The sequence below is a fragment of the Trichechus manatus genome, unplaced genomic scaffold (assembly GCF_000243295.1).
Source record: "Trichechus manatus latirostris isolate Lorelei unplaced genomic scaffold, TriManLat1.0 scaffold00039, whole genome shotgun sequence".
Taxonomy (NCBI): Eukaryota; Metazoa; Chordata; class Mammalia; order Sirenia; family Trichechidae; genus Trichechus; species Trichechus manatus.
The window spans coordinates 12,065,284-12,090,233 of record NW_004443975.1 but is presented as its reverse complement, the minus strand read 5'-3'; the positions used below and the strand labels follow the sequence as shown (position 1 = coordinate 12,090,233).

At 41.8% G+C, this 24,950-nt stretch overlaps 1 protein-coding gene across 1 annotated transcript in view; it reads right to left on the bottom strand.

The window, feature by feature from the left end:
• Positions 1-844: 844 nt before the first annotated feature.
• Positions 845-24,950, bottom strand: part of TP53BP2 (tumor protein p53 binding protein 2) — a 25,309-nt gene continuing 1,203 nt past the window's right edge. Inside the window, exons 2-14 of the mRNA XM_012555428.2 lie at positions 23,205-23,376; positions 21,819-22,000; positions 20,751-20,915; positions 20,129-20,357; positions 18,732-18,842; positions 17,116-17,264; positions 15,908-16,370; positions 13,354-14,129; positions 10,117-10,254; positions 9,259-9,392; positions 7,907-8,073; positions 4,423-4,622; positions 845-1,655 (exon numbers count right to left, since the gene is read on the bottom strand). Of these exons, the coding sequence (XP_012410882.1) occupies positions 1,614-1,655; positions 4,423-4,622; positions 7,907-8,073; positions 9,259-9,392; positions 10,117-10,254; positions 13,354-14,129; positions 15,908-16,370; positions 17,116-17,264; positions 18,732-18,842; positions 20,129-20,357; positions 20,751-20,915; positions 21,819-22,000; positions 23,205-23,376 (2,928 nt within the window). The 3' untranslated portion in view covers positions 845-1,613. The remainder of the gene's footprint in view (positions 1,656-4,422; positions 4,623-7,906; positions 8,074-9,258; positions 9,393-10,116; positions 10,255-13,353; positions 14,130-15,907; positions 16,371-17,115; positions 17,265-18,731; positions 18,843-20,128; positions 20,358-20,750; positions 20,916-21,818; positions 22,001-23,204; positions 23,377-24,950) is intronic.

Below are 24,950 nucleotides of genomic sequence, written 5' to 3'. Positions count from 1 at the left end.
TCCCTCTTCTGTGTTTAAGAGCTCGTGTGATTACATTGGGTCCACCCAGATAATGCAGGATAATTTCTCTATTTTAAGGTCAGCTGATTAAATAATCTTAATTACATCTGCAAAGTCCCTTCACCTGGAGTAGTGTTTGACTGAAAAAACCAGGGGACAGGAATGTTGCAGGTGAGGTTCTGCCCACCACACGTCTTCTGACATGTAGTCCATGTTGTTACTGTTTCTCTGTTACTCTGAAAGGTCTGATACAGTCTTTCATCTACTTTCCTTGCTGGATTTTGACTACTCATAAAAATGTATAAGGAAGGGCAACCAGTGGTTTTCCATTTGTATCTTCTACTAAGTAAAATAGTTTCACTAAACAAAATGGGTTCTCAAACAACTCACAAACTTGGTAACATATTAATAAAACAATGTGTGGAGAACTTGTCTATATAAGCTTTCATCCCATAAGTCAATGTATGTAACTCTATGCAGAGCTTGAAATAAAACCAGGGCAACGAAACAGGAAGTACAAGCAAGCTTCTATAACTGGGATCTCTTTCTAAGGTCTTCAAAAATACTTTAATTACATTTTGAGGACCACCCTGAAAGTCGCAAATTGCAAAACTGAGAGTTTTCTTAAGAAATACCTCCTATGTTTAATTACATGGCTGGTAAGGAAATCTTACTACAGTAAATATATTTGCATTAAGGAAGTCATTATTTTTCAGCTGGGTAAGATATTCCAAAGGCTTGCGACTCAAACAAAGGTTGTTTATGACATCAAAAACTAAAACCAATCGGTTGAAATGGCATATGTTTGTTACACATAATTGTACCACACACACACAAAACTAAAACCAGTAAAAAGCTTAGAGACAAAAAGTTTAATTTTATTACAATTGTTTTTCAGGTCAGCTATGATTTTGACAAATAAGTAAGTCTATACCAAGTCTAATTTCCAAGATACAAAAGACAATAAATATAGATTCAAATGCAGCCTAAAAACAAGATTCTGAATCTAATTACCTATAGTGTAGCTTAGTTTCAATGTTTCAAATATATAATTCCGAAGATGCTACAAGAACTTATGTAATAAAATTATTGCTGACAACCAACTAACAGTTCTCCACTGGCAACATACAAGTGTGCGGCACCTCCAGCCTTCACTGAGTCCTCTGAGGGTCCCTGGCACTTGGGGACAATCAGCGATGGCGCCATGATGGCACTGGTCCTTTCTGGGAGGAGGACTGGGATCGGGGCAGGTGCTGAAGACGCCAACTAAACAGGACTTGAAGCTGACTCTCCCACTAGCAAAATAAATGGCCCTCTTTCTTGTAGAAAATGGGATTGTCACTGTCTGTCCTTCTGCGTGCTCCCCGGAACACCTTCACCCCACCGCAGCACGGTCCGCTTGCTTATAAGCTCCACTTCATCGGGCTGAATGGGCTCCATGAAGAGTGAATTCTGCAATCCTTCATTTTCTTCCAGGGCACATTCTTCACTGCTTTCAAGCTACACTGTCATTAAAATCAGTCTTGTGAAATTTTTGCCAAAAAACAATCAACGTATTACTTCCTCTTAGCGGTAACAGAGATTATTTCTTCATCAACTACAATTCTGTAGTTTCAGGCCAAGCTCCTTTGTCTTGGTTTAATTCTTGGGTACAGCTGTAAGAGAGTTTAGAAAACATTCACTTACTATACAGAAGTGCAAGGGCGTAACAAAATTTCAAGAAATACTGGGGGGTGGGGATGGGGGGTGGAGGTCACAGAAAGGCAATCGAACTAAGAAAAAGGACTTTCTGCCACATGAAGCACCCAGTGCTGCCTGAGTACACAAACATTCACATTTTACAGCTGCTCTACTCAGCTACTCTGCAAAAGACATTCAAAGGTCACAGGGATCTGCCAGCTGTAGCAATATCACAGCACAGTAATACAACAATCTGAAGCTAACCACTCCACGATGGCACTAAGCATTAACACAATTTTCACAGCTGGCGCAGTGGTTAAGTGTTCGGCTGCTAACCCAAAGGCTGGCAATTCAAATCTACTAGCCACTCCTTGGAAACTCTATAGCGCAGTTCTGCTCTGTCCTACAGGGTCACTGTGAGTCAGAATCGACTCAATGGCAACGGGTTATAAGCGCCAGCTTCTATTTCTAGAAGAGATTAAAGTCTCTCTTAACTTTATTCACAATGAACATAACATTGCATCAAGGGACGTGAGGCTGTCGGGAATGAAACGTCTCAGAGGGAAAGCCCACGTTTCTAAGGAAGGCTGGCTGGTTCTCTGGTTAGGGTTCTTGCGGTCTGATATTCTTCATAAGGAAGGCTGGAGAGGAGGGCGTTTGAAGGTCATGAGATCTCCAGTCTGGAAGCCAAGAGCAAGTCAAACAAGTAATGCAACTGACAAACCAAACAAAAAGACCTCCTCCCCCTGACAAACAAACAACAACAAAAAAAAGGTTCATTAAACGAAGCAGAGTCAGAGAAAATAAAATTAAACAGACTTCCAGCCAAAACTGAAAAACTAACTGGTAGATCAATGTATCTAAAGGATTGTTTTTCTATCTGAGAAAAGATATTTAGCCAATACAATTTTCCAGACTCATACCTGAACCTCTGACTAAAAATTCAACATGTATGCATTTTCCTTTTTAAAAAAAAAAATCACAACAAACAGAAAAAAAAAAGTGCAGAAGCCACTCCTACCCAGAAAAGATTTCCAAAAATTTTAACAAAATGTAACTATGAACATTTAAATGTGGGATTTAGATGAAAGTCTTCAGTCTGGTCTACTGGCCTCTTGATGGCCCCACACAGGAGGCAGAGCTCAGGTCCCTGACTGCTTCCACACTTGGGAACGAATAATCCTCCCCATGTTTCATCAACCATGGGACCTCTTTGTTAGAAAATTAAAAGAAAATACTCAAATGAACTACAGAGCAACTAGTTCTAAGAGGGAGAGTTTTGCTTTTTCCAAACTATAAAAAGGAATACAGTGCTGATTTACTCTGAAAGTTTATTAGTGGCTATGCGCAAGGCATCGTACTTCTCGGGTCCTAGAGACTTCAGAGAAGTAAACTGGGTGCCTGAAAGAGTACAACCATTATAGGTAGTTCTCCTTTCCTCTGCTAGCTTGACAGCTCTTTAACGGGCTCCATGGCCTAGTTTTTTCTCACTTTCATTGTTCTTTATAATTTACATTATGGTTACACACGTGAACACTGACTAAACCCCAAATGTTCGTTTCATAGTTAAGTTGTGCTATCGGGAAGGGAGCAGTCAAGACGGAGGAAGGAGGAGGAGATGCTGGGTCAGCACCCAGGCTGTGAAGTCCCAACACTGAGGCATTTCAATGAGCTCCACAGAAATTAAGGCTGAGGCGACTGAACATCCACAGACACCACCTGCCAGAGTCTAAGCTCACTGTGGGCAGGGATCGCGTCTGCCTGACGTATGATAAAATACAGTAATCCTGTCTACCTTGGCTATCTACTAGTACCTGATTTTCCTCACAACGATCTGAGGAGGCAGGTCTCTACCCTCCCCACCTTCCCTCCACTGCCGTTCTCCACACAGCGAGTGCTGCCGTGTTTCTAATGTGACTTCAAAGCCAGTTCTCCACCAATATGCCCGATATCACACACAATTGGCCCTCTTGGTCCTCAAACTTTTCCCTACTTCCTCCCCAAGAGGAGATTTCAAAAGCACTTTCACCCTTCAACTTTTATTTCATTTTTTCAGTTATCCTCATCATTCCTCTCATTCTCTTTCACACACCCAACACGCCCCTAGGGACAGACAACCACGTAGGAGAATAACTGAACCCATGAAAGCGCTAAAAGCTAAGTCTTGAAGATGGTATTCTCCTTCTCTTCTCTGTCCCACCAGACTCTAGCTTTTTCTCTAAAAATACTCCCAAGAATCCTCACCTAACAGCAGTCCCACCGTAGTAATACAGAATTGTTACTGGTTTACATGGGCCTACGTGATTTTAGTGATGTCTTGGTTTTTATGAAACTTAAAATCTAAAAGCAGAGAAAGAACAAAGAATCTTGTGTCTTTAATGCCCTGTTCAGCTCTCTACCACGTGCCTACGTATATCAGATGGCAAATCCTGATCCAGACAGATTTCAGATCTATTTCAAATGTCGGAAGTTCAACTGCCATCATATTACGCAGTTATCTTCACTCTGTGTATAAATATAGACAGAACCCCTGACCTTTAGAGGCTGGCAAATATACTGTTGATTAGAACAGGAATCACTGATAATATGGCTCTCAAAGTCTAAATCTAAGATTGCCAAAAATTGAAAATCCCACGTCTTTGTAGCAAAGTGCAGGAAGCTGCGTTATATCCATAACCTAGAGCAGTTTTTGCAAAGCCCCTCTCTGACACAGAAGCACACCACAGTGCTGGAAAAACTTACTCCCAGCAAGTTGCGTGGGACGTATCCCTCCTTGTCGTTAAGGCGTGCCCACCACCACTCGATCTCGTCCTCATCTTCCCTGCGGACGATTGTCATGCAGTCTCCTTCTCTCATGGGCAGCTCATCGTCATTCTGAGGTTCATAATCCCAGAGTGCATAAATGACTCCTTTGTTCATGATGCCCATCTTCTCCTGGACTCCTAAATCGTGACAGGAACACACAGCACGGAACACGTCACTCAGAGCATTCCAGCTCCGTAAACCACACGGGAAGAAACGGGCCTGGGGGGCATGTTGGAACTACTACATTAAACATTCGGTAAGTAAATTTCCCGTAGCGCGGACGAGGGGGAGAGGGCCAGCAGGGAACAGGGAACGTACAAAAGACATGTCACATACATTACCAGCGCTAAAACAGCTCTAAAAACGAACCGGACGGAGGACAAAACGTTTTGCGAGCCCAGGGACATTAACAAAAGTGAAGGATCTGCGTGTCAAATTTCAGCACGCTCCTAAGTGTAACCAACAACTGAAAACACTACTTCTTTTCCTGAAACTGAGAGCAACAGAGAAAAAGACCAGAAGTGTTTTGTCAGGAAAAGTGGTCGCCACCAAACTGTCAAATGGAGAAAAATAACATTTGAAAAAAATCACGAGGTACACTAGCATGCAGGAATATGGCATTTTAGAAATGACACAAAAATCTACCACGAGAATCAGAATTCTAAGACACTGAAATCCATAAACTTGGTGGGGGGAACCCCTCAAATGCCTACTTTTCACCAGAGGTAACAGATGTGCAAACTAAGTTTTACCTTTCTCCATTTACACCTTCCTGTTCTACAGGGGGGAGCCCTGGTGGCTCAGGGGTTAAGAGCTTGGCTGCTAACCAAAAGGTCGGCGGTTTGAATCCACCAGCCACTCCTTGGAAACCCTGTGGGCAGCTCTGCTCTGTCCCATAGGGTCACTGTGAGTCGGAATCGACTTGACGGCACCGGGTTTTTTGGTTTTTATCCCGTAGGGGCAACGTTAATGAGGAATAACCATCACAATTGGCAGGCAAGAGGAGGAAAGTAGCGAAGAAGGAAAGGAATTAGACAATAAAGTCCTGAGCTTATATTAATTCAGAGTTAATTATTATTTTCACCTTTACATTAAAAAAAAAAAAAAAAAAACCAAGCCAGGAAAATATCTACTTGCTTTCTGATAGTCAGATTTTTCAACTTACATGAACAGTAAACTATAAATTATGAACTTATTACTCCTATACCAATTAATGTCACATAGCAAACAGTACATCCTTCTCAGTGTGGACAAAAAATAAATCAAGAAATGAATTGTTCATTTCCAAAAGGAGGCTCTGTCAGTCTAAAAGGTCAGGTTTCTACTAATGGGGACCAGTATATTCCCAACTTTCCTGTTTAAATAGGACATGCAGAGCCTGACAGACTCCATATCTGTTTAGGATGGGTAGGAAGGAGGGTGAAGGACAGACATCCTGGATATTTTAATATACTCAAAATTAACAACTCGAATCCCATTTCTAGGAAATCATTACGAATTGAAGAAGATTTCTCATTGCTGTTTATCAAATTAAGAACTGCAAATTACTGTCTTAAAAAACTTTTGAGGGGCCTGAAACATGCTCAAGGTCCCTGGTAATTAGGGAAATGCAAACCCCAGCCACAAGGAGGTATCACTCCATATCCTCCAAGGGCCACAGAGGCTGTGAAGCAAAAGCAGCTTTGCCAGAGGAGGGTAAAAGGGCATAATCTATCACTGTGGAAAGCAACGCTGAATTTACGACGACAGCTAAGGATGCGCATCACGGCGATCTGGCGATTCTGCTCCCAGACACACACCAGAAGACATGTTTGAAAATGATCACAGGAGCAAGCAGTGTTTTTATAAGAGCAAACAAGCATGAATACGCACATGCATAAATGGAGTCAACCCACATGTCCTTCCAAAGTAGCACGGAAAGCTAAACCGTGGTACAGTCACAGAAATGGGCACCGCAGCACAGTGAGAATAAACCACAGCTGCACACAGCGGCACAGACGAATCTCAACAACAGTGCTCGTGAGAAAAGCAGCTCTTCAAATGGCCGGTGTGATCAATTTTATACAAAGCCCCAGAAGAGTCAAACGAAACAAGATTAGCTATAGAAGTCATACAGAGGGGATATAACTAAATTCCAGGTAGCGGTTTCCAGGCACTGTCAGAGGGCGCTGCAGAGACAGCAGATGATTCAGAGAGTGGTGATGCTCTTTCCTCAGCCGGGTGAGGGATACACGGATGTGCACTGTGTTCAATTTATGTCATTAGCATCATCATTTAAACTGCACAGCCACAGCATAAACACTGTTGGTATCTATAATATATTTATAATTAAACCAAACCCGGTGCTGTCGAGTGGATTCCGACTCACAGCGAGTCGAACTGCCCCACAGGGTTTCCAAGGCTGTAAATCTTTATGGGAGCAGACTGCTGTATTTTTCTCCCTTGGAGCAGCTGGTGGGTTTGAACCGCTGACCTCTTGGTTAGCAGCCAAGTGCTTAACCACTGCGCCACCAGGGCTCCTATATTTAGAAGTCCCTAAATGTTTTTTAAAATTGTTATTTCGTATTTAAATATATCTCAAGAAGACCAATAAATTTAATATCAAGGTATCTTATGTCTAGAGTTGAAAACTTTAACAGAAAACAATCATAAACATCAACACCACCAACTACCAGCTGAGGCGGATGAGGAGAACTTGACGCTTGTGTTCCTCACCCTGATCCTCCCTCCCTCTTGTCTGGAGCCTGAGAACAGGCCTCGTGAGGCAGAGGGCCACGTCTTCTGAGGCCAAACTGAAGGAAAAAACTAACCTCAACTTCTGAGCCTTGTACATAAAACATAATTTTCCTTGAAAATAAAAATGACAACCAACACACATCCATCTAAAACGTCAAGTCCATGTCTCTCTAGGTACAGCTCTGATGTTACCAATCAGAATCAGAAACTCAAAATCAAGAAACCAAAAGAGTAACACAGCACGTGGCTGCATTTATTTTACTTTATAACAAGTGTGACTTAGCAGGGACACCTGAGTCCCCAGGGTCTCATACAACACCAACACCGCATCTCCCCTAACCACCCTGGAAGGGGGCGGTTCTAGGTACTTATTGGCCAGCACTCACTAAGTGCCAAGGCCTCAGCAGAGGATCCTGTGATGGCCAAAAGCCACTGACACCACGAGGTCAGACGCTGCATCGACTGTCTTGCAGCTGGACACGTCCCTGACAATAGGCGTTTCTGGGCATGAACACAAAAGCTGCATTAATATTTCTGGCTGAGGCTGCTCCACTTTCATCATCCAACTTCCAACATACAACGCAAGATTGTTTCTAAGTAACAAAAATACTTCTCAAATTATAGCCTAGAGACAGATGACACAGAAATGCAGTAACTGAGGCGCCGCATTCTAGCAGTCCCGTACCATAAAGAAACTGGGAGCACTGCGTGTAGCCCTCCTCCATCTCCTCGCACTTGTCCGCAGCCGTCTGCATGTCACTGTAGGTCATGGCAAACACAGCGGCTCCGGACTCCACCAAGAACTTACAGACCTGAACGTTGTTACAAGAGGCCGCGCAGTGCAAGGGAGTCCTGGGGAGTGAGACACAACAAGGGCAGAGAGGTTTTTCTAAAGTGAATGGCACCTGATATGAAGACAATTCTTAAAGCACAAATATCCCCGAAGTCAGACAGTGGTTTAGCTTAACTAGTGAGGAGCATCCGCCTGGAGCATGATGCTTTCAGGATCTATCTATATGGGATCAAATGAGCAACAGCAACTCGAAGAATGTAATCAATGTCACTGTACCGTCCACCTAGAACTGTTTAAAAAAATAATGAGAGAAAATCATTCGATATCTAATTTATTATAGAATCTAAATGGCCCAACATTAAATAAACAAAAAAGGCTATAAACTTAAAAATACTGGAGTAAATATAATGTGATTATGATTACTTAAAAAAAAAATCCTACATAGAAAAATCGATTGTCAGTGTGTTTTCACAAAGAAAGCATTATATATATATAATTTAAAATGTTCTTTTGGTTAAAAAAAGAAGTTCAACACAGAATTTACTATGCAATCTATTACAGTCAGGACCATAATTATAATCATTTATAATACTTCCTGTGTTGAACGCACAACCAGTTTCACAAAATGCTCCATGAGAAACGGATTCCGTGGTGACACATATTTTGGGAATATTGTAAATTATAATCCCCTTTTAGAGAGATACATTGAACCTGTGTGATAGCTTGAACTCAACTGCCTGGTTTTTCCTAGTCTCCCAAGTTTTCCACCTTCAACAGGGTGCAGTCTTACCACTTTTCTGTCATTCATTTTAGTGGAAAATATATGAGTTTTCCTTCTCTGAAATGTTCCTCCTTACACCGGCTCTGGCTTTGGCAGGTTTTACGGTACATTATAGACACTGAAAAGTTTCAGGGGTTGGGGGAACCTTGCTTAAACCAGCACTTCTCAAATTTGTTTAAGCATGCTAATTAACTGTGTACCACTTTCTAACACTTCTTATTTTTAATATGATTTAACTACTGAACTTTCAAAAACGCCATCTACTTCCAGAATGGGAATGGGATGACTGTTACATGAACACAAGTTAACTCCTCAAAAATCTATACCACGTTTCTCCAGCTAGATTGTAAAGCAGCTCGAGGATATATGCTGATGGACTTCTCTGCCTCCCCACGGCACCTACAACACTGCTTACGCTTAACAGATACGGCTGGAGTGCGATGGAGTTAACAGAAAACCTTACCATCCATCACTATCCGCGGCATTTACATTCACACCAAACTGGACAAGGAACTTCACAATTTCTGTGTGGCCCGCACACACAGCATTGTGAAGAGCTGTGATGCCTTCATCATTCGGCAGGCTTGGGTCATCAACCTGTAATATCAGTAAGAAGGGGGAGCATCACTCAAATTTCTTGTCACCTGAATCGTCACTATTAACTGGCTCCTTAAGGTCAAGAGAACAGAAGTAGACTCTTGTGGCTTTTTTTTTTTTTTTTTTAAATAATAATTAAAACCCACAGGAACCGAGAAACGTACACCAAGAATAATTCTAAAAAGAAGATAGTAGGAATAACCACATTAAGTAGGTGCTCACTATAAAAAGGTTTTTCAAAAAAATTGAAGAAGCAGTACCAGGAACTATATTCTTATAATCATTTTTGTTTATCCTCCCAACTTGCCACCACAAATTAGTTTCTAAGCAGAAGCTACATTTGCCATGGAAAGAAAAAAAGATCAACTAAAAATATTTTAAATAGTAGGCTTCTGAAAAGCAGGACCACATTTGTAATTTAATACTGTATAGTACAAGTCCATACGCAAGCAATTTTTAAATGAACTAATGATCTCCCTAAGAAAGAAAAGTACTCTAGAGGACCTGAAGTGAAGATTTAACTCTGCATTGTCAAAAATTTTACAGTCACACCTTTAAAACAGCAAAGTCCATTTTGGAACATGTTCAAGAGTTTCTCTACACCAAGCCACTCCCCAAAAAGAAAACAATTTAAAAATACATCTTCTCCAGAGTCATTTTCTGTTAGAGCTTTAAAACAAAATACAAGGTCTTCTTTAAAAGAACATTCTAAGTATAATCATACCTCATATATAATTCTCTGTACAAGGTCAAATTCTCCCTCCAAAGACGAATCTAGAAGTAAAGCAAGGGGGTTGAACTTCACCCTCATTCCATGAGCAATCCGCTCTGAGCCAGTTTTACGTAAGTTTGTCCTTTTGCCCTGAGGAAGAACCGCATGGAAAATTAAGGATCTTGTTCTAAGCAGAAGAGAACAGCAACAACAACAAAATGGGTGGAATAACATCCAGTTAATGTGATGAAAGGAATTTTAAAAATATGTATATTTAGCACATTTTATTTGAAGTATAGTCTATTCAGAAAAGTACACAAATCATAATATTCAGCTCAATGAACTTTCACAAAGTAAACACACCCATGCAACAAAGTGGGAGGAACTTAACTTTACAAACCCCAATAAAATTAGAGTAATACATTACAGCACACTAAAAAACAAACCAACCAACCCACTGCTGTCAAGTTGATTCTGACTCATAGTGACCCTACAGGACAGAGGAGAACTGCCCCATGGGGTTTCCAAGACTGTAATCTTTACAGAAGCAGATTGTCAGATCTTTGTCCCGTGGAGCAGCTGGTAGGTTTGAACCGCCAACCTTTCGGTTAGCAGCCAAGCACTTACCCACTGCGCTACCAGGGCTCCTTACTATAGCGTAAGCGATGAATATAATCTGATGTGGCAAGCAGGCTGGCTTTCTGTCAAGTGTCAAAATTAGCCAAGATTGATCTTTAAATGACCTATCTCATACAGCATAACAAATCCCACACTCTTAAACCAGACAAGAGTATAACACAGAATTACAATAGCTAACATTTACTGAACGATTACTCATTTAACCCTCACAAAAACCTATTATCTCCATTTTACAGATGAGGAAACTCAGGCACGCAGCCAGAAAATGGCACGGCCAGAATCCAAACCCAAGGGATCTGGCTTCTTGGGAGCCCTTGCTCTTAACCATTTCACTCCCAAATGCCTCCTCAGGGAAAAGCATATAATTAAAGTAAATAACAGAGATAATTTGTCTTAGATATACCAAGTAGAATCCTCCCAGTCTTAAAATGATATCACTATTTTATATATAAGAAATTTAATTATTCTTATAAATACAAAAGTAGATTATCGTCTTTCTATATTTTAATTAAAAAAAAAACAAAAACTCATTGCGTTCTAGTCAATTCTGACTCATAGTGACCCTACAGGACAGAGTAGAACTGCTCCCCACCACGCAGGGTTTCCAAGGAGCAGCTGGTGGATTCTAACTGATGACCTTTTGGTTAGCAGCCAAGCTCTTAACCACTGAGACACCAGGGGTCCATATTTTAATAAGTCAGGCTAAAAGCTAAGGCAAAAATTTAAACACCAGATCTAACATCCTTATAAAATAGGTTTCTTAAAACGCATCCAGCAAAACGAAAATACCTTCTAAGGTGTTACACCCCACACGTATGCTTCTTTCATTTTATCTCAATGTGGAAAACTACAGCATGAAAAAACTTCAGCGGCACACAATATATTTTACAAAGTTTGCAATGGCTAAATGTTGTTTCTTAAACAAAAGAGAAGTGTGAACATTACATGATTGCAGGGAATACAATTCAGAAGCAGTACCACCAAAGAACGCCTGTTGTACCCACATTGAAAGGATACGTGACATAGTGAGGCTCCTTGTTTTTACTGGAGACCGAGAAGGAAAAAGTGAATCCCTTTCCCAGGAAGAGAATAACAGAACCTTAAAAAAAAAAAGTGTGCTACGTCGTTACAAACTCTGGTTTCCTTTTTCCTCCTTGAAAATGTGGGGTATTTTTTGACACAACAGAAAAAACAGGGGAAATAACGTGAGTAGCTATGGTGTGGAGCCCTGGTGACGCAGTGGTTCAGTGCTACGGCTGCTAACCAAAAGATGGGCAGTTCAAATCCACCAGCCGCTCCTTGGAAACCCTATGGGGCAGTTCTACCCGGTCCTATAGGGTCATTATGAGTCAGAATCGACTCGACAGCAACGGGTTTGGTTTGGTTTTGGCAGCTACAGCGTGGATTGATTTTGGCCAGTATGGCTTAAAATTTCCTTCCTCTTTTCTCAAATAAAACAAACAAGCCTCAGGATTTCGGAGGCACAGAGTTATTTTAAAGAGTGTTAACCTCTATTTTCAAACTCCTTTTTTCTATAGTCAAATGTTTACTATAACCACAAAGTTAAAGTAACTCTGAACAATTGTTATCTTCGAATACCATCTCATCTAAAAATATAGTAAGGGATTGAGCATATAAAGTACATTTTTCGACCCTTAAAAAATGCTGTTTTGGTTCTGACCAGGTTTTAAAAATTCATAAGCATCCTGCCCCTTTCTGTGCTTACTGAAACAAAAACAACCTCAAATTAACTGCGGAAATGTAGATTTTATTTAAAGACATTCTGGAATTTTGATTTTCTCTCACCTATTTCAAGGAGACATGCTAAACTTCTGAACAAACAAGTTTAATTATTTGGAAGGAGTATGGAATGCATGCCTAAGTCAAAACATATGCAATCTGAGAATAACTTAATGTCAGTGTACAAAGAAACCTTGGGACCATCACATTATCCAGAGATTTCCAAACTATGCTGACGGCACAGAGGAGGCAGTGCCCATCCCACCCTCTGTCCCCGTTACCCTGCCCTGCCCTCATTTCATCCAACCCTTCCGATTTTATCACCATTGTAAGTTTAAGGTTCCACCTACTATTTCATTAAAAGTAAATTTCACTGCTAGAAAAAGAAAAGTTTGAAAAAGAATGATAAATCTAATGAGAGAAGTTACACTTTCTGCCTGATTTTACAGAGCTGAGCTAGGATCACAAGTTTCAAATCCAGGTCTTGTCATTCCTGGTCTAGGGTTGCTTCCTTAATATGAGACATCAGCTAGAGAAGAAACAGCTAACGTAGTATTTGCAAGAAGAAAACTGTTTCCTTCACAAAGAAATGGGTTCTTCCTAAAAAAACACTGTTCTGTATCCTGAATATACTGACCTTTGATAACATTTATAAGATCCACTCTGTACCAAGGGAATTTTACAACAAAAGGGCAAACTGTAGAATTACAGAGTCTATTTGCTATACTAGGCAATCTGAACACAAGCCATCTTTTATAACTTGCAATAAGTACTTGTTGGTGTTTCACTGATGCCTGACTATCAACCACCCAGAAGAGTAGGATAAGGCAAAAGACTCCTGAAATGATCGCAGGAGACTGCATTACTTACAGGAGGCAGAGAAACCTGCCCTGTGATTTCGGGCGGGCGCATGCTCACAGAGTCTTCTCCCGGCCCTTCAGGTTCCCCAGACGGGTATGGCGGGGGTGGATATGGGGGATACTCCTCCAGGTATACTTCAAGTAGATGGGGAGCCTCTGGATTGGGTTCTTCGAAGTTACTCTGGAGATTCGGGCCATTGTCTGGGGCTCCTTCAGACACGTAGTCAAGTCCTGGAGAAGAAGCTGACGTGTCCTTGTTCTCTGTACTGGCACTCCCTGCTTCCTCTGGGGACACTGATTCAGGAACCAGAGAGACCACTTCCTTCTCTGGTTCCACATGTAAGTATGGATTCAGAATCTCGACTGGGCTTTCTGGGCTGGCAGTCCCTGATGCTGGCTTAGGTGGGTATGATGGGACAGAGATGGTCTCCATGGCAGCTATGGTGGTTCTCTGATACAAAAGCTTCTGGATATTTGGCCCATTAGGACCCTCGGGCTCCGTAATAGAGCTCCGTTTTTTTAGTGGCCTCGGTGCGTTAGACAGTTTCTTTCGTAGGGCTTCTAAGTCGGCATCACTCTGGTTGCGGTAGGGATGCGACAAGAAAGGCAGTAACTTGGTGGGGCTGAGCGGACGGGGAAATCGTTCATTTTCATGGTTCTCCTGACCTGAGGAGACTGGCTCTGTTTCAGGCTCCGGGCTGCCAGGCTTGCCTTGGCTATTGGAATAGACGTTCTCTGGGTGCTGCTGCTGATTCTGGGCTGCAGCAATCACAGGCTTGCCATATACTAATTGGAAAAGGAAAAACCCTGGTTAGTATCAGTTAAGCAGAACTGGCAAGTAACAGATACGACTAACAATAACTAAAGCTTAATTAACAGTCATTACATCATGCTCTTCAATACAAGTAATATTTTTTAAATAATAATTTAACAAATGACAAAGCACAGCTTCTATCTTTGTATAACAAACTTATCACAGAATCAAAACCCGTTAACTGTAACATGCACCATCATATTACGTATTAATAAGACAGAAAATGCTGCCTGCCAATGAAAATTGTAGGAAATCACTCCCTGTAACCTGCAACAAAATTTCAGATGCTAAAATGTGAAAAAAAGTACAAATCAGAATCAATGGAAACTGGTAATCCTCTCGTGTGTCCAGATCAAAACTAAACACGCTCTATCCAAAGCTCTCGTACTTTCCCAGTCAATCAACATGAGAGATCAGTCGGCCTACAAAATTATTAAGAACCACCTGCATTTACCAAAGCCATTCCCCACAACATTAGGATTATATCAAAATTATCTAATTCCCAAATTACTACATTAGCAGTTTTCATCAAAAGACCCATGAAACGAAAAGAAAAGAAGTATGCGGCACATATATTGAATTTCTGCTGTCTAATTTCCTTTCTGACATTTTAGGTCACAATTATATGCTTATTTCATGACCAGAAAGACATTTTCATTCAATTAAAACATGGTGGATTTTATTCTAGATAATATTCTAAATAAACCAGATAAGAACTTAGTACCCAATAAATTACCAGATTGTGTATGTTTAGCACAAACCAATCACTTCATGATTTTCTATTTAGTTAACAGCCATGCCCTCAGTAGAACAACTTAAGATATAATGGTGTTACAACCTCTGCCAGACTGAGTCCAAAACAACTAGATGGTATCCAACTACCATCACCCACTGCTCTGACAGGGATCACAACAGACGGTCCCAGAAAGCACCGGACAAAAATGTAGAACGAAATTCAAATTCACAAAAAAAAGACCAGACTTGCTGGTCTGACAGAGATTGGAGAAACTCTAAGAGTATGGCCCCCGGACACCCTTTTAGCTCAATACTGAAGTCACTTCTGAGGTTCACCCTTCAGCCAAAGATCAGACAGGTCTTTAGGGCCAACAATAACACAGGTGAGGGACGCAGTTCAATCATGTGTATGGACTAAACAGGTACACCAGAGACGAGAAGGATGGAAAGGACAGGTAAACCGGACGAATGGAAACGGGACCTGGTGTGGAGAAGTGGAGAGTGCTGACACATCGCGGGCTGGCAACCAGTGTCACAAAACAATCTGTGTACTGTTTAATGAGAAACTAATGTGCTATGTGAACTTTCACCCAAAGCGCACGCGCACGCACACACACGATATTAACAGTGTTATTTTGTAAAAACCTATACACAAGGGCAATTGTCCAATCCTCTATGCTGCAAAGCGCCTGGTAACACCCAGCGCAGACATGGTCTTCTGCACTGTGACTGCCCGTGGGCATTTGTCTCCCCCTCACCAGTGAGCTCCAAGAACTGGAACACATTTCATTCAACTATTACCTTCAGTGACTACGGCAGCAGCTGACATTTAGTAAGCACTCTTTTCAACTCTCGATTAATAACAGAAGCCACGATTAAATAAAACTCTTAGAACAAAGGCATCAGTCAAAACAGATACAAGTTATTTTGCTGCTGGCTGATAGATGGAGGCTCTGGGGCAGGACTTTAACACACACCTCAACCACACAGGTGAAAACAAGACCCCGAACCTTACCACTCGCAAAGTGTGGCCCTCTGGTGTGTGTCTTGGTCAATGCACTCTGCACTGCCTGTTGGAAGTTTTTCCCGGGAGCCTGATGCTGGGTGTACATGGAATATATAGAGCTCGCTGCCACGGTCTGTGGTTTTCTGAAGGGTGGGAGGAGGGTGTCCTTCGAAGGCTGAGGAGTGAAGGGCCGGACGGCGGCAGCAGGTGGGCTCTCTTGCTTAGGACCTGGAGAAAGGGTTTGGTCTTGGCCAACTAAAGGCACGCTGGTGGACAGCAGGACCCTCTGCTGCTGTCCTGCTGTTTTCGGTTTATTTCCCACCGATGTAACCGCTGTTGACAACTGCTGAGGACTGCCATCTGGCTTAATGTCTGATGGTGACTGATTAGTTTGTCCAAAATAAGGCAAATTAATCTGTTTTGGTTTTGTGGGAACAGGAGGTGGTACTTTAGCACCATTTTTATTTGTAGCCTGTAACACACACAATAAAAAGCCAGTTAAAAATCACTGTGTGACAGGATGCTTTAGATGACCTCATTCCACAAATGTTAAGTGTACACTATATAAACTCTCAACTTCTAAATCATCAAAAAGCTTTAAATCTCTGAAATTAATTACATTTAATAACAACTTCAGGAATACAATACACTCCCTCCCCTGAAAGACTTCCTCCCCACCTCCACTTCCTGTTAAGACAATTCTAAGTGCCCACTTGACAGCTTTTCATCGCCATTTTTCATATTCACAGATGGACCGACAAACGAAAACCATTCTGTTCACTGAACTTCACGCAGTGTAGGCCACTGTGGTTAAAAAAACACCTAACTTGGAGTGTTCGCCTACAGCCTGGCTGTCAAAGGTCAATCATACAGTTATACAACATTACCATCAAATCACTGATATAATCTCAGCTCCAAATGCTGAAGAAACAAGCTACCTGAACGCACAAATACAATGTTCTTCAATACACTTACATTTTTTAGAGAATCACAAGAACTATGACCCAGAAGCAACTGTATCAGCCATTCTCCAGTTTGATGTGAGACCGCAAATATACTCAAGTAACAGAAATTAAAATAACAAAAAGCCGTTGCATTTTCTATTCTTACTTAAATACGTAGTTTCTTTCTCCTGTTCTCCTGCACATAGTTCTATATCCCTTTTAAAAAATGCACAAATTACCACTAAGTTTTTAAAACTGGATATCCTTAAGTACCTGAGCATCCCGCAAGATATCTTCACTGCTCTGGTTTTTCCTCAGGGTACCAAAGGACAGCGGGGCAGCTGCCTGGTCCACCGTGTCAAACATTGAGAAGGGGCGCACTTTCTTCTCTTTCTCCCTCAGTGGGACCTCCCCATCATCAGCTGAAGACAGGGGGGAAAAAAATCACATTAATATTCAAACTGTGTGATAAAATTCCTTATCTACTCATAAATTTGTCGCTCCTAAATTTCTTTCAAAGCCTGTATGTTTCAAACATACAAATTCTGTATTTTTCTTATGTTTCAATTAAGCTGAATAACCAAAATGCCACAATGATAATACCCTTAGCTCTCAGCTAAATGAAGGTATCCTGGAAATAAACTAAATACTAGCTTTAACACACTGGAAAATAAACCATCTAAAAAAGAATACACAGCATTTTGTAGATAACCGAAATATAATCTTCACTCCTGGACAGAGCGAGAGAAAAACGTAGAACAAATTCACAAAAAAGACCAGGCTTACTGGTCTAACAGACTGGAGGAACCCCTGAAACTGCGGCCCCCAGACACCCTGCAAACTCAGAACTGAAGCCGCTCCCAAGTTCCCCTTTCAGCCAGGTATCAGACAGGACTATAAAACAAATATCACCACCCGTGAGGAGGAACATGCTCCTTAGATGAACCAAGTATATGAGACTAAATGGGCAGCACCTGCCCAAAAGCAAAGATGAGACGGCAGGAAGGGGCAGGAAAACTGGACAAACAGAAATAGGGAGCCCAGGGGGAAAGGGGGAGAGTGCTGACACATTGCGGGGATTGCAACCAATGTCACAAAACAATTTGTGTATATTTATTTTTTTTATTTTTTTTTTATTGTACTTCAGGTGAAGGCTTACAGAACAAATAGTTTCTCATGAAACAGAAGTACACATGTTGTTTTATGACATTGGTTAACAACCCCACAACGTATCAACCCTCTAACTTCTCCACCTATTTTTTTTGGTGAAAATACACATAGCCAAAGATACACCATTTCAAAAATTTCTACATGCACAGTTCAGTGACATTGACTACGCTCTTCCAATTGTGTTGCTATTCCCACTTAAGATGAAGGCTTACAGAACAAAATAGCTTCTCATTTAACAGTTACTACAAACGTTGCCCTATGACAATGGTTAACAATCTCACAACACATCAACAATACCCTTACTCAAGCTTGGGTTCCTTATCACCAGCTTCCTTGTCCCCTTCTGCTCTCTGGCCCTTGTCACTGGACTCCTGTACCTCGTTAGTCTCATTTGGTTTTCAGGGGCTGTCCACTCCCAGGCTGAACAGTGAACCTCGGAGGTAACTTCACCACTGAGCTAAAAGGGTATCTGGCGGTCATACTCTTGGGGTTTCTACAGTCTCCTTTAGGCTGGTAAATCTGGTCTTTTTTTTGTGAGTTAGAATTATGTTCTACATCCTTCTCCACTCTGTCCAGAACCCTCTGTTGTGATCCTGGTCAGAGTGTGTATAAATTTTTGAATGAGAAACTAATTTGCTCTGTAAGCTTTCACCTAAAGCACAATAAAATGTTTTAAAAATATACAGAAAACGTTCAGGAGCAGCATGAATAAACCTCACCTTGGTCCGGAGCGTTCCCAGCGCTTTTAGATACAGAAGCAGAGCCTTGGCTCGGGAAAAGGTCTGCATTTGAATGACTCCAGTCAAGTCCAACTGGGTGGATTTTAGAGCCTAGAATGCAGGCAAGCAGCTATAAATAACCCACTATTCTAACAGTTTTTTAACGTTTACTTTTCTGCTAAGAATTTTAATCTCTAAAAGCAGCTTTCCATTTCAGACTCACATCCCAGTAAACTTATTTAGAAAATACTGTATCAGATTTCTATTCCTAACTTTAAATTTTTCCCTTACTCAAGCAATTTAAAATTAGTCATAGCAAACTCAAGGTCTGCTCTAAGCCGCAAGAGCACATTACTCCTCGCTGAGGAGGAAACCATCACCAGGACGCAGAGACGATCAGGCAGAGACGATCAGGCAGATCCCGACAATGCGCCGCGGGGCCTGAGGGCACCTTTCAGCACCGCCACTAGATATGCTTGCAACACCAAGAGCAGGGATGCCGGCTTTCAACCCGGGGCTCCCACAAATCCATGATTTAGGTTTTTTCTACACTAACATTTTAATGTCAAAACTATGTCTTTTATTTTTCCTTAAAGAAACAAATGTTACTCTTTCTACAGTAAGACATTTCTTAAACTTTCACCTAAATCACAATAAAAAAAAATTTTTTTTTAAAGATATTTCTTCACAGTAGTAATTATGGCAAAATAGCAAATGATTTTAAAATCTGCTGTATTTTACACAGGATTGTGGTTAGGGAAAACAATTACTTTTTGTTTCCAGGGGTCTGAATGAGAAGCTCATCATAAGATGTTTTTACCCTGCATTTCCCGAAACTCTCCCTGCTCCCCTCCCACTACAAAACCCTGAGGCCTACGCAGAACACAAAGATTACTAACTGCTGCACTTATCCACAGATGCCAAGGGCCTCTGTTCTTCTGTTTATCTCCCAATATTTCTATCTTTACTCTAAGAATCACCTGCAGGCAAATTCTCCGGCGCAGCACGTACCATTTAACACCCTTCACCCACAGAACGGATTCCCAGCCTCTCGTCCTGCAACCTATGACATCACTAACACACAGGTGGTGTTTTTACCCAAAAAGGACGGTTCTCCAGTGACTAACACCAGATCAGAATTTCCTTATAAACAAGAAAGAACTTTTCAAAACAATTTTCAGATCTGTACAACTATTATACTTTACTTCTTTTCCAGAAGATAACTGTATTGTTTAGGGTTAAAAAAACCTATCACACTAGCAGACAATACAAAGGGATTCTTAGAATTTAAAAACGAGCAAGAGCTATGATGATAACGTTTTTTTAAAAAACACCAAAGCTGGGAAAAACAATCGCAGGGGTGAGGGCAGAAGGACTTGGGAATGACTTGTTTTTACCTTTAGCTTGTGAACAAGCCCCAGCCCTCATATTCGGCAGTGTTTGCATTTTCATCGGCCCCTCTGAAGCCTGCATGGCCAGGGCCCCATCCAGCAAGGCTGGTTTCACCAGGAGCTCAGGCCTCGAGGGCATCCGTGGCATAGTGGATGACTGGATATAGGGACCGACTGCAGCCACGCGACTCGGTGCTGACACAGCTTGCTGAGGAAGATTTCCATCCGATGAAACCTTAGAAAAAAAGAGCACAGGTCTTTACTAGTACAACCCATACTGGACAATGAACTGAGAAAGAGTCGTGAATTTTAAGTGTTTGCAATTTTTTTAAAACAAGCACCTTCAGGACCGAGCCCAAGTCTCCAAGAAACGTCCCAAAACAAAAACACTCACAAGGAATTCTCACCCATACTTTGTTACAAGTATCGAATGAAAAGCAGAGCCACGTAGGCAGTAACACTAAAAGGTAAAAGAGCAGTGGATTCTTGCTGGGGATCCACACACCGCCTCTCTTCTCAGAGGGCACACGCAGCAATGATTCTGAAGAAGCTGCGGATGCGTAACTGACCTCATGGGCTGGTCATCTTTTTCACTCCTCCCTCGGCCCACGACAAACCACCTCCTTACGGGCAGATTCTCTTTCTGCTGCAGAGCTGCCTTCTTCTTCCACAGCCGGTCCCTCAGCTCGTTCACACGCTTATCCATGACTGCCACTTCTGAATTGCGCTTATTCAGGCACTCCCTCTGTTGCTGAAGCTTGGCGTTCTGCTCTTGGTTCAATTTGTTTCTTAACTGAGAAAAAGTGAAAACAAGAAAAAAAGTAGCCAAGGAGCAGGGAGAAAAATTTCTCAAAACAGAAAATCACATGGATAACTATTATATAATTTCTAAAAATGTAAGATTCTTCCACCCCTTCACAATTCTCATCTTGGTTTAAAATTAAGTGACACCTGTGTCAGAACCCCAGCTGAGGATGAAGAATGCCTCAAATTTCTGCTATGAGGTCCTATAAAGTTTATTCTGGATTCTTTGGAGTTTAGGTTCCCCTCCCTAAAAAAAAAAAAAGAAAAAGCAACCAAAATCCAGCCCTTTCGAGAGTGTTGACATGTCATGGGGTTGTTAATCAATGTCAGAAAACAATATGTGTATGACTGTTTAATGAGAAACTATTTGTTCTGTAAACCTTCATCTAAAGTACAATAAAAAAAAAAAAATCCAGCCCTTTCTGCCACTTATATGAACACCTCTGTGTTCCTGGAGGATTCCCTGGGTGGTGCACCTGGGTGGTGCAGTTAACATGCTCAGCTGCTAACTGAAAGGTCTGAGTCCACCCAGAGGCCTCTCCGAAGAAAGGTCTGGTGATCTACTTCCAAAAAATCAGCTACTGAAAAAACAATGGGGTACAGTTCGACCCAGATCCACAATTGTGGCAACCATGGAGAGGAGGCTGTTGTTGTTAGCTGCCGCTGAGTCGCCTCTGACTCGGGGCAACCCCGTGCGTGCAGAGCAGAACTGCTCCGTAGGGTTTTCAAGGCTGTGACCTTTTAGAAGCAGATCGCCAAGCCTGTCTTCTGAGGAGCCTCTGGATGGTTTCAAGCCACCAATCTTTTGGCTAGTAGTTGAGTGCTTAACCGTTTATGCCGCCAGGCACTAGAGAGGAAGTGACGCTGTGTTTGGTAACCAGGTGAGGTTTACCTGCAGCTCCTTGTAGAGGCGATCGAGCTCAGCCACTGCAGACTGGCTGTCCTGGTGGCCGTCGATCCTGCCGTTCTTGAGCATCTCCAGCTGTCTTGTAAGTTCCTCTACTTTTGACATGGCCAGAACGAGCTCCCTCTGCTTTTGCTGGAACAAGCTATTCATCTGTTCAATTTCCTCCACTAGAAAGGGAGCCAGAACAGCAACAAGAGTTGAAAAGGAAAATAAGAAGGGATTACTTCCCAGGCAACCAAGTTTTACGATAAACTTTCTAATAAAAAGTAGAGAGATTTTTTTCAGAAATGTCCTAAAACCAACCTCTTTCTTCTAGAAGCAAATGAAACCACCGACATCTCTAAATGAACAAAAATCCCTACCTTGATCAAAACTCTCAGTCAAAAGATGTCTAGAAAAAAAAGAAAAACTACATTTCCAAAGGTAATTTAGAAACCTTTTCTAAAACATTCAACAATTTAATTAATTCATAGGAAATAGTAGCATCAAAACTGTAGTGTCCTCCACCAGCCTGAGCCCAGCACAACTAGATGGTGCCGGGCTACCACCGACTGCTCTGACAGGGATCACAACAGAGGGTGCCAGACAGAGCAGGAGAAAAATGTAGAACAAAATTCAAATTCAAAGAAAAAAAAAAAAGACCAGACTTAGTTGTCTGACAGCAACTGGAGAACCCCTGAGCCTACAGCACCCGGAAATCATCTCAACTCAGAACTGAAGCCACTCACGAAGTTCATCCTTCAGCCAAAGTTTAAAACCAAACCCACTGCCATCAAGTCGATTCTGACTCGTAGCGACCCTAAAGGACAGAGTAGACTGCCCCATAGGGTTTCTAAGGAGCGGCTGGTGGATTTAACCTGCCAACCTTTTGGTAAACAGCCGAGCTCTTAACCACTATACCACCAAAGCTCAGCCAAAGATTAGACAAGTCTATCAAACAAATAATACACGTGAGGAACGTACTTCCTAGTTCAATCATGTATACGAGACCCAATGGGCAACACCTGCCCGAAAGCAATGACGAGAGAGAGGGCAGGAAGGGACGAGAAAAATGGACAAACGGAAACAGGGAACCTGGGCTAAGGAAGGCGACAGTGTTGACACATAGCGGGAATTGCAACCGATGTCACAAAGCAATTTGTGTATAACTTGTTGAATGAGATACTAGTTTGCTCTGTAAACTTTCACCTAAAGCACAATTTAAAAAAAACTGTAGTGAGTTACACTTTTTCCAAAAATTCTTATAAAGTTATCTACAAAGTTTCATCATATTTTTACTTACTATAAATTTATATAAATGTCCTACACCAATGTGTTTTCTTACACCACGCAGCCTTTAGTACTGAAGTCAACCTACTAGCAGCAACTCACCCAGTTTCCCGTTGCTTAGCCTCTTCTGTTCCACGTGGCCTTTAAGTGCTCTCACTTTTTTTAGCTTAGCTTCCTGACTCTCAGCTATTTCTTTCAGCCTCTTAAGCTTCTCCTGCTCAGCAGCTTGTTGCTGACGCTGATCTTGCTGTTTCAAAAACTTTAGGCGCTGCTCCTACAGAGAAAGCAATCATCAGGTGTATGATTTTTGACAGGTACACCACTACCCCAGAAATAACCTAACCACAACGCTTAGACACTGAGACTGCCGTGCACCTGATGCTCTGTCCTGGGCTCGCCACCTGTCCTGTATGCTGCCATCAGAATCACCTCGGGGGGCTGTTTAAAGCACACGCTCCTGGGCCCCATCCTAGACTTAACAAATCAGAATCTCATGGAAGGAAGATCCAGGAGTCAGTATTTTTAACCCAAGTGGTCTTATGCGGCAAGCAAGCAGCAAACCTTGAGCTGGTTTTCATGAACGGCTGCTACAATGTTAAAAAGGAGCTCATGTACAGAGGGGACACACTGTAAGAAAGCGGCTAAATGCACAGTCTTTGGAGTCAAATTTGGATTCAAACCCAAGCTCTGCCACTTATTAGCTATGAGACCTTGGGCAAATTAGAGAACCTCATTCAGTCTATGAGTCTATGTTTCTCCGTCTATAAAATGGGGATGGTGAATAGAAGCTTCCTCATAAGGCTATGGTGATAAATGAAATGGGAAATGCAAAGCTCTTGTAAACGGTAACTTACGTAGTATGTACACAATAAACAGTGACTGAAAAGAGCTAAAGAAATGCCTCAGCACCTTTAGAAAACTACGATTATGCAATTTAAAAATTTATTTCTATTAAAACATTTTAATTAAAACTGAATTAACAGAGCCATGTTGTTTATAATCAAAGGTGGACATCTTCTAGAATATGCTTAAAACATATGAATAATGCAGAAATAATTTCAAATTACAGACCTAAAGGTCAGAGATTTATTCTGCAACGATCAACCTTTTTATCTGAACACGTGTCCTTGCTTCCCAACGCATGCAGCATCGGCACTGCCCGGGAGCTTGTCAGAAACGCAGACACTCAGACTCTAGCCCATACCTACTGAATCAGAATCTGTATTTTTAGCAAGATCCCTTAATATGCTTATTAAAGTTTGAGAAGCAATGATATACGTGATTTTGAAAACAATGGTGTCTCGTATTACAAATAGGAACGGATGCACAGGAATCCTAGAAGTGTTGTATGGAAGGCCGCAGTGCATGTTGAAAACTGCCTTAAAGAATCCTGGCCATTACTTCAAAGCCCTGCTGGGTGACTTGCTATGTCTCCCCCCCAGCTTCAGTGAACTTACAATCACTGCAAGGCTGGTCAGATGCAGATACTGAGTGTTCAGACTCTGTGATATAACACTGGTCCAGCCCACTGTCTGTCTTTTGTAAGTAAAGTTTTACTGGAACGCAGCCACACCTACTGATTGAAGTGCTATCCAAGGCTGCTTCCACACTATAACAGAGAAGGTGAGTCGTTTCATCAGAGAGCATTGATACAAAGCCAAGGGTTCCTTCACAGAGAAAGTCTGATGACATCTGGCTTAGATGCTGGCAGAAAAACCAGCAGTGAGACTGTTTTTGATTGTAATGGGGAGGCATCTTGTATTTTCCTTGTTCAAGGCCAGGGCTGGATTAGTCTGTGAGTGGACAATGTCCCCAAATAAAGGCAAGCAGCCTGTTATTGGTGCCGAG